A 10090-nucleotide genomic window follows, 5' to 3' on the forward strand; every position below is an offset into this window, starting at 1 on the left:
ATTTCTCCTTGCCGGTTTTTTTCGCTATATTCGTCGGTAGTCGTTGGATTTGTCGGGGAAAACCCCAAATAAGGTACTTTTTGTATTTTGAAAAGTTTTCAAAAGTGCGTACTTTATTCGGCGGTGTCACTACTAGAACCGAGGTGAAAATTATGTAAGAAAGGAAATCATTTATGTTTGATGTTACAAACACGAAATTCTGCCCCTTTTGTGCGGTAGATTGCGTTTTTCTGCCCTTCCTGTCCTCCCTCCCGCTGATCATGAAATTATCGAACAGTCCCCGACCGCAAGTCATGTGACCAAGTGAAACGTATACGCCGAGGCGGCGAGCTCGTCGCAGCGCATATTTTGTCAAAAAATGGGTACTTTAAAAGCTCGTAAAGCACGGAAACTTGTCAGAAATTCAGGGGAGGCATATAGGAACATATTTGTGGTGGTGGATTTTGCCGTCGTTGCGCGAGGGCCGAAATTTTGCAAAGAGTAGTGGGCGTTCGCAGCGAACCCGGAAGTAAAGTGGGCGTTCGCCAAGAAGAGAAAAAAACCAGTAAATTTCGATTTAATTAAGTTCGGCTCGATGGATTCGCTTCAAACTTGGCATGGACACCCGGGAGCACACTCTGGACATGACCACACAAAAATTTTTAAGATTCGTGCGACAATTTTTGGGCTTTCGTGGGCGTTCGCTAAAAAGAGAATGCGACGTATTTAGCACATGGCGGCCGCAAGTCCTTGTCAAAATCGGCAACGCGGCAGAAAAATGCCGGGTCCATTTTAGCGATATTTACCATGAAAAAAACGTATGTGGTTTATTTTCCCTCTGGTGTTAGTTTTTAGGTCCCGAAACCCCTAAAAAAGTAGAAATTTGCCCACAAGACGGACGGCCGACGTGGGGAGGGCGCCTAGCGCCTGAGCAGCATGACCCGTAAAAAGTCAAAGGTCATAGGGCACCCATATTGCGCAATCACCGTAAAAGCGCCGATTTAGCTAATTTTAGGGCGTTTAAAATTGATACAATCACATTATCGATTTTTAAAAAAACAATGAGATGGAAACCAATCAAAATTTTATGCTGAATACTATTTTTTTTTCTTCAAAAGTTTTTTTCTTCAGAAGTTTTTCTTCTTCAGAATCCAGACTTTGACCAGACTAGACAATGTACCATACCAAATAATTATTATGTTGAAATGGATTTTGTTGTACATATAGTCATTAAACCCCTATATTTGTACTTAATTGGGCTTGATTTTCTATCTCTTAAGTTAGTCAGATTTTCAACTCAAGTTGCAGGAGAAGGCTTAGCAAAGTGCATTTCAGAAGTGTAAAATGCAATAGCTTCTCCTACGGATTTTGTATTTCCCCAAAACAAGTACAATATATATATACTCATTAATTAAAGTGATATATACTCACTAATTAAATGTAACAGTGAAAGATTTGCCCATATATTGGTATTGAAATAAAGAGCACATTTTAGTATCATGGACACACAGTTCACCAGTCAATTTGGTCATTTTCCGGGGGGTACGTTTATTCCGGAGGGTATGTTTATTAGACTTTGAAGATTTGTCCGGGGGGTATGTTTATTCCGGGGGGTATGTTTATTAGGGACATGAGAGTAGCTTGCATACATGTAACAAACATGCAGGGGTAGAGCTGGATCTAGTTTTCCAATGGATTATACAAGCTGAATACTGGGATGGGGAATAGAGCTACTTGGAATGTTTGGATACATATTCTTGGCTAGCAGATGCATGATCTACCGAGCCTGCACCCTTCTTTTCCTCTTACATTACAAGTGTGTGACAATTACCTAGCCCAGCATTGTAAAGTTTTGCAGCATACAATGTATACAATGTATGCTGCAATGTATGTATACAATGTATGCTGCAACAACAACATAGTATATGTAAAAACAAATGAAAGCAAACAGCAGAAAATGGAAAAAAATGACAAACATGAATAGGTGAGGCCACGTATAAGCTGCTTTTGTTTCTTCTTCCAACATTACAAGTCAAGGACTTACCATGTTGTGATGATTCTTCACGAATGTTCAGATTCTCCCCATGCTCATAATGTGGTTGTCCAGAGTCCCTCTGCTCATACTGGTGATGAATGCCGTAGGGTGAGGGGTCATCCTGGTGGGACGTACCATGTTGGGCTTCAGGGGGTGTTCCTGGTGGCCAGTGTTGCTGCTGTGAAGGAGGGATTTCATGCTGCATGCCACCTGTCCTCTGTTCAGGGTGACCCTCCTCCACGTGATATGGCACTTCATGATGCGACCCCTCCTCGTGACGGGGCATACCATGTTGTTGTTCGTGCGGGGGTGCCCCATTTTGCACAATCTGTTTGGAGGGGTCGCCGTAGTCCATATGTTCCCACTGAACACGGATGGGTTTGGCACCGTGATCCCCCTCCTCCTCCTGACCCATATACTGAACCATCCCCTCCTCTGCGTTTGGCACTTCTGGTTGTTGTACAGACGGGTCCCCCCTCCCTTCCATAGTTCTGGGGTCCTCCCCCTGGGCCCCAGGGGAGAGGTGATCTGGGGGGTCGGGAGGGTGGTGTTGATGAGAAGTGTCATCTTCTGTCTCCTGGACATTTCCTCGCAGCTGTTCCTGTACGAGACACATGGAGCAGATATTAAGTTTGTTCATGGTTCGTGCAAGCAAAGAAAACATGGGAAGGTTCACCGTGAATAATTTCATCAGGTTGGAAGATACTTAGGGTATAGAATTTTCTTCTTACAGAAAGCTGCGAGGAAGGTGTCTGATAGCAGGTGAGAACCTTACTGGTTGTGTAAGAAGAAAATTCTATACCCTAAATGGGAAGGTTCACTTCTAAATCATGGTTTAACCAATACACTGACTGGAATAAAGCAGAACTTAAGACATTTTGACTGCTATCCAGTGATCTCCATCAATTAAAGAAAGTGTTCATTCAGATTATATGGAACAAAGACAATAACGCATTACTCTATTGTTCTGAAAAATAGTTAAGTCCAATTCTCTGTTGGAAGGTTTGTTCACCACTGTAAAGAGAAAACACATTCCAGCTCTTATATCTATATCTAATATCTGATCAACAGGCAACAGGAATTGTGTATTACCACTGAACACTAGAAATATCAAATTGCTTTCATGCTCATTCATGTTTTTCTCTTCTGAAAAGGCTTTTATTACAGAAAGAGATGCCATACAAGTGCTTCATGCACTATTACATGCTTTCAGAAAATAGTTTTTAGAAATTCCTTTGCACTATTACATATATTTAGAACAGAATTTTTAGAAATTCTTCCTTACCTTTGTAGGAACAATGTGTGGCAGCGACGTATGAAATATATTCAGCTCTATCATAGCATCCTTCCTAAAATAACCAAACTTGTCTTCTTTCCCAACAACCTGTGAACAGAAGGAACAAAATGTTTTATAGAACTACAAATGGAGCAGATATCCAGTACTTGTTGCTAAAGTTTAAGAAAATATTAAATCAACTATAGTAGGGCTCAAAATCCTGTTATCTGCATACCTGTACTGGTGCAGGCAACACTGAAAATTACCTGCACCAGACAAATTTTACCTGCACCACTCAGAATTTATGAACTATGGATGACACCACTAAAATGTGTTCAGAAACCATTGCCATCATTTCTTTTATACAGTACTTCCTAGATGGTAACAGTCAATACAGCAAAAAATTCACATATACCTACATGTATATATAAACCCAGTACATGGCCCAGGGCAGCTTAGGTGCTGACAGACATCAGAAATACCTGCACAGCTCCAATTTTACCTGTACCAACCTACATATGCAGATCATATTTCAAGCACTGCCTAGACTATACTATACTATCGTACTATTCTGATGATAACAAGGAGTCACACAAGGTTTTTGTAATAAGGCAGACTTGATTATAATATATAATTATAAATATAATGGTAGAGAGGAAACATCTTACCACCCCTCCCCACAGCCCATCCTTATCTGCCTCCTTACTGAAGACTGTGATGACATCGTGAATGTTGAAGGACAGCAGGCGGGGGTCAGATGTTCTATAGTTCTTCCTCGCACGGCCCTGGGATATGGCCTCTAGAGGAAGAGGAAACATTTTAGAAATACTGTAAGTTAGCTTCTCTCTGTCTTTAACAGGGCATACTGGTGCAACCGGTGGTAGCAGTGTAAAAACAAAACAAAACAAAAATGTGACATCTAACAAAGAAACAAGCTTGAGTTAAAAGAGTTTAACCTTTCGAGACTGTAGGGGGTAAGTTAGTGGTTCTGAAGGCTTAACGAAGTTAACATTCTGCTAGTATCTGTTACAGAGTTATTTCAGTTGTAGTATAACTCAGGCACTGGCATTAGTAGCAACCTCAAGAAAATACTCTCTGGAACTGCAAATATAAGTTGGGTATATGATAGGAAATTGAGTCTGCAACTCTAATATCCATTTGGCCTAAGCCTACCTCCATCCAGCCATAAAAACGGCAACATTATCAAATTTCTGGCCAATCCTTCACATGTTGTAACTTGTATATCACATTGTGAATCATTAACAACTAAGCAGTAAACAGAGTTAACACCAACTTGCAGTACAGGGTGCAATGTTACACGTAGTAGTTCATCATGTGGATTGTGCCAAATTTCATTTCTTAAGTGTTTGATGCATTAAGATGATATCATATGGTGGTGCGGAGCTTGTTTACATATTATTTGCCTTCACTATAATGCAACAAAACAGACAACAACACACCTTAACAAGTCCCTGACTGATATCACAAAGATCTGAATGAATGTAACTAATTGCTGGTGTAATAGTACTAGTATGTTGATACCCCCAAAGTGTTCCCCTTGGTTCTCAGCTATTATTATTAAGTAATCCACTTAAAAATCTTCAACATTCGTTGCTTTGATAGACTATAACTTCAGCACTGGACTTTCTGGTCGTATCCACTTCTGAACATATGTTAATCTATTGTTATCACAAACCAGCAATAAATTATTCATGTCGCAAGAAAGGCTGTCCTTTCCAGCCACGGGTATAATAAATACAGCGAGATTAAACAGAAAGGTCGAAGCGATATTGTTACCTAGGCACGGTTCACATGTTCTAACGCAATTGTGTCCAAGAATTGATGGCTTTATAATAGCAACTGTTTATTAACGTTACCCCAACAATAATTGCCAGCGTGTCTAAAAGCTATGTTCCTCCATAGTAACAACAATTATAACATGTTGGCAATATTTCAGCTTTTGTTGTGATCATATACAAATTACATCGATGTTAGAAGCTATAAGTTACAATATATTTTCAATCAGCTGGCCTGCGCGCGGCCAATCAAATAAATAGACACTCGAGTCCAGACGCCACGCTCATACCTGTGCAGTTATACTACAATAACGAAAAATCAGAGAGGCGGAAGAAGAAAATTCCAACGCCGTTACCTCTACAACTAGGGTCCACGCATCTCTGTGTTTCGGGAATGAAGGAATCCGCGGATTTGAAGGCGAAATCGGACAAGAAGATCGCTAGAATCGCCAACAGCCGACCGGCGGCGGCCATGTTGGATTTCCCTTTCCTGACGGCGCAGGCGCAGAGGCATGCCGACACGTCAGCGGGAATCGCGTCACTTGCGGAAGTTCCTGGCACATTCCAGTGTAAATCCTTTTGGGGAAGGGGGTTACTATAACATAGTAAACATCTACCGATCAGGAATGGGAGACAAGACCATGCCCCCGTCTTTAGCCGCACAGGAACACGCCAAAGCTAGGTCTTCCTCCTGAATTCACTTTCACTTTTTGATTCAATTGATTCTATCAGTATTGGAACTTCGGTAAAAGCCGATATATTGATGAGGGGGTGTTTAGATTATCAAATATAGAAACGTGTTTTCTTTTTCGCGATACAGATTACTATCAAACCAGCTACACCCCTCCCCCTTGATATTGACACTGGCAGGTGCATTGATTTTGTTACAGACAACGTCATTCATTTTGACGTAACGTTACTCGACTTTTACACTGCGCCATTCCATAAAGTCACACTTGAAAATAGAATTTAAAACACAACTTTAAAGAAAGGCACGGATTCCAGTTTGGTATATTAGAATGGTCAAATGTTTAATTCCGTTTACTATATATACAATTCATTGGATCACCACGTGGCGTACTTTAGGCTGCTCAATTTTAAATTTTGCTTCATTATTTTACATTTTGGCTTTATACAGCACCCAGGGTATCCCAGAGCCTTTAAATGATCATGGTGAAATACACGTTGTAGTAGTAAGATCCGACGTGTAAGACCTTTGTTTATATCTGCCCATTGACGCCATGCATTGTGTGTTGTGTTTGCCTGGCATTCAGCGATCCCGGATCTTGTACTCGCACTTTACACTCAACTCACGTCAGCTCAGGGCGTGCTGATGGACACACGCGAAAACACACTCGCGCCCTCAATGTCCGTTAAACTTTCGCATGTTAGGCGGTCTTTTCACACAAACTCAGTTACTGTGTATGCCAAACTGTGTATCAGTGACTCGACAAGTTTCTTCATATGCTGTGTTCCAAATCTAAAATAAAGTCTTATCTCAGTTGTAGATTTCTTTTATGGTGAAGTGTACGAGACATGTCCTTGTACCTTGGTCCCTACGCGCCACCCCCAACCCCCATGTTAAGACGGTACAATGGCACACCTTGTACTGCGAGTCTGACGATTTGTTTCTTTTGTCCGATCCCGGCATTATCCCCGTATCAACACCTGGAATCTCCTGGCTACAATCATGCGCGGAAAGAAAGAATAACACCCTGCGTCATCGGCCACGAAACTATGCCACGGCTTTTATTCCGCGATACAATCGCCATTTTCTTCCCATTTGATTGATGCTTTTTGCATCAAGTTCATGATGGACCAACATAAGCGTCAACTGTTGCTAAGTTCATAAAACAGTAAAGTGGTATGTGGAATTGATGTCAGCCACCTGTCAGAGGTCTCACTATGTACATGTATGACGAACGCACGCCGTACCTTTCTTTGTCGGGTATAACGCCCATTGGTAGCCATGTAAATCATTTGAGTGCGTTTTCTTGTAACAGGTGTTCGTACGAGGATTTCATACTCGGCTACAGATCTACAGTGATAACACCGTGCTCATCGGCGAGATATGACGGATACACCCTGTTTCTTTTGTCACCGGTTTAGCTCATACTGTGGCCCGTCTTAGCTTTAGGACGTACGAGACATAAACACAAGGCCCTGCCCTTAAGAACGCGAATGGGAGTCGAGTATTGGCGCGTAAAGGATCTATTGTCAGCTGTTACATCAGATTACGTTCATTCGACCGGTCTCTCAGTCATCCCTGCTGGCGAACCTTGCCACAACTATGTCTCAGAAGTGTGGCGAAGCTTGACCGCGCCGCCCGTTCTAGAGTAACTGCGGAGAAGTTTCGGAAACAAGACGACTGAGTGGGCACAGCCGGATCATGGAGGGCAGCAGGGAGAGAGCCTCGCCGGGAGAGCTCAGCGTCTGTAGCTGGCCCATGAGCGCACAACGGAGGGTGGTTAGATCGCGGGGAACCAAGAGCGACGTTGGCCCGCGTCCCCAGGTCGCCATCTACCGACGGAACAGGACGACAATCACGTATGACGTCGACAAAAAGGGACGGTGTTCTGGAACGCATGTCTTGGAACAAACGGACTCGCGTAACGTTGGCGAGAACACGACAGGAAATTCGAAGACACCCGAGTCGCGGTTCGTCATGGCAGACGAAGATTGCCTTTGTGGCAAGGTTTTTCACATGAGCGATGCCATAGCGGTCGTCCCGCCAGGTAGTACGCCAAGGACAAAGGCGAAAACCAGATGGTTTACTCCTACCACGGTAAAAAGCGCCGGAACAGACTGCCGACATCCCGACAGGTTCACCACGAGCAGACCGGCCACGATGTGTGTGGGAGATAAACATATCATGGACAGACTCTGGGATCTGAACAGCTATCTGGACAACGGTGACATCCACCGGCCATTTTCAGGTGACGATAACCTAAAGTTTTCTTCGAACTTCAAAGTTATCATTGACAAGTCCGTTTTGAATCTGAGTGATAGGGATTGTGTGCTTTGTGTATTGAAAAACAAAGCAACACGGCTTGTTCTCGAATCAGATTTTCTTTTACATTATACAACTTTTCATCACAAGATTCTTAGCCCCAGACTTTTATCCCGATTAGCAAGTCACGTCAAATAGACAAACCCCTTGAAAAGTCCTGATTCGAAATCTTCCGATTCCCAGTACTGTAGGGTTCTGTAATTTGTCCTGTAAGTTCCAATGTCACTCCATATATGGCCATGCCTAGTCGCGATAGCATCCGTGCTAATCTTGTTGAAAGAACGTCTTCAACTGTTTGTACAGTTGTACTAACTGCTCTTAAGCAGAAGTGTTCTAATGAGAGTTTTTTTTAGCATCTCGCACAGAGAGTACCCTTCAGTGCCTTCGGGGGGATGGGTTTGGTGTTGTATGTGTACGTAGAGGGTAAGAGTGTTGTCAGTGCGGCCCCACAGAAATGTGTGTGTGTTAGGGCAAATGCCTTCCACTCATTGCATGCAGCTTAATTGACCGATGTGGGTGCTGACACCTTGGTAAAAGCAAATCGTTTGAAATTGAATCTTCTTCCTACCAGGCCCTTCCAATACGACTGATCCTATTAAATGTACTACATCATGCCTATCAGCCTTTAGCTTATGTAATCATGATGACTTCGCCAATCTGACAGTTTCTATAAACAGTTGCCCACCTGTTTACCTTGTGAAACGGCGCGGTTCTTTGTGAGTAATAAAATAGTCCACACGCGTACCGCAGTTGCGTCGTACAACATGTAAACTTGCAGCTTACGGAAAACTTTATCGTTACGAGTGCCCAGGTAACGACCTTAACACGTAGTCAATGGGTTTTATGGTCAAGCTCCTTTAGAACAATTGAAAAAGTTGATGAACAATCTAGAAGGGTGTGTGACACTGTGTGTGTGTGTGTGTGTGTGTGTGTGTGTGTGTGTGTGTGTGTGTGTGTTGCGTCGTACGTCGTGTGTGTGTGTGTGTGTGTGTGTGTGTGTGTGTGTGTGTGTGTGTGTTTGCGCGTACGTACGTCTGTGTGTGTGTGTGTGGTGTGTGTGTGTGTCTGTGTGTGCGTGCGTGCGTGCGTGCGTCTTCTTGTGTCTTTCGGTGTCTGTCTGTCTGCGTATGTCTGTGTGTGCGCGTCTCTGTATATGATGCCTAATCCGACTTCTCGTATTCCGTCTTGTCCCCCAGGTCCGCCTGCCCACCCCTGGTTCAAGACCCGCCTGTGCGCCGTGCACGACCTGCGGCCCCCGACCCCGACCACCCCTCACCTCCCCGCCCTCCCCAACAGGACCGACCGCTTCGAGCAGATGGTGCGGCGGGAGGCCCGCGCCAACGCCCGCCGCCAGCTCCCGGGGCTTCGCACGGTGACGCTCCTCTGGAGGAACCTGCGGGGCAGGGAGGCGTACAGCCAGCAGGAGCTTCACTACTTCGCGTCCATGATAGGACCCGTGGACTCTATAATGCTACTCAGTCCCACCAGCGCGCGTGTGGTGTTCAGGGACATAGACGCCGCTTGTAAGGCTGTCAACACCACGGGCAAGTTCGGAAGGCCCGACAACCGTCTGTACTGTAACTGGCTTCATCGCGGCATGGATAATAAGAGGTTTAGATTGAAAGGTCGGCAGCTAGTGGTACAATACGATCCGACGTTATACACGTAACGCTACCGGTTAGAACGTGAACAGGTTGTTCCAAAACTTTATACAACTTCTTCGCAACTTCGTATCGTTCCTGATCTAAGATCAGATTACCAAGACAGATTATTTTCTTGTGTCTTGTTACAAACATTGGTTGTTGTAATTGTCGTTTATGGGTTGAATAAACTGGCATTTAAGTTGGGGTGTTGTCTAGGTTTTGTGTGCTCTTTATCATCAAGACCTATGACGGAGGAAATGTTAATAAGTATTAAGTAAGGCGGTCAACGCTCGGTCAAGGTTCGGAAGGCCCGATAACCGTCTGTACTGTAACTGGCTTCATCGCGGCATG

At 43.9% G+C, this 10090-nt stretch overlaps 2 protein-coding genes across 3 annotated transcripts in view; one reads left to right on the forward strand and one right to left on the reverse strand.

The window, feature by feature from the left end:
• Positions 1-5573, reverse strand: part of LOC109472253 (spore wall protein 2-like) — a 26683-nt gene extending 21110 nt beyond the window's left edge. For both annotated transcript variants that reach the window (XM_019771902.1, XM_019771900.1), the window contains exons 1-4: positions 5443-5573; positions 3959-4089; positions 3300-3398; positions 2024-2615 (exon numbers count right to left, since the gene is read on the reverse strand). In XM_019771902.1, the coding sequence (XP_019627461.1) occupies positions 2024-2615; positions 3300-3398; positions 3959-4089; positions 5443-5560 (940 nt within the window). In that variant the 5' untranslated portion in view covers positions 5561-5573. The remainder of the gene's footprint in view (positions 1-2023; positions 2616-3299; positions 3399-3958; positions 4090-5442) is intronic.
• Positions 5574-6037: 464 nt separating this feature from the next.
• LOC109472158 lies at positions 6038-10090 on the forward strand. Its single transcript, XM_019771732.1, has 2 exons — positions 6038-8022; positions 9293-10090. The coding sequence occupies exons 1-2, from the start codon at positions 7476-7478 to the stop codon at positions 9763-9765; spliced, it is 1020 nt and encodes a 339-aa protein (XP_019627291.1). The 5' UTR covers positions 6038-7475; the 3' UTR covers positions 9766-10090.

Source organism: Branchiostoma belcheri, unplaced genomic scaffold (assembly GCF_001625305.1).
Source record: "Branchiostoma belcheri isolate BF01 breed outbred unplaced genomic scaffold, Haploidv18h27 scaffold27, whole genome shotgun sequence".
Classification (NCBI taxonomy): domain Eukaryota; kingdom Metazoa; phylum Chordata; class Leptocardii; order Amphioxiformes; family Branchiostomatidae; genus Branchiostoma; species Branchiostoma belcheri.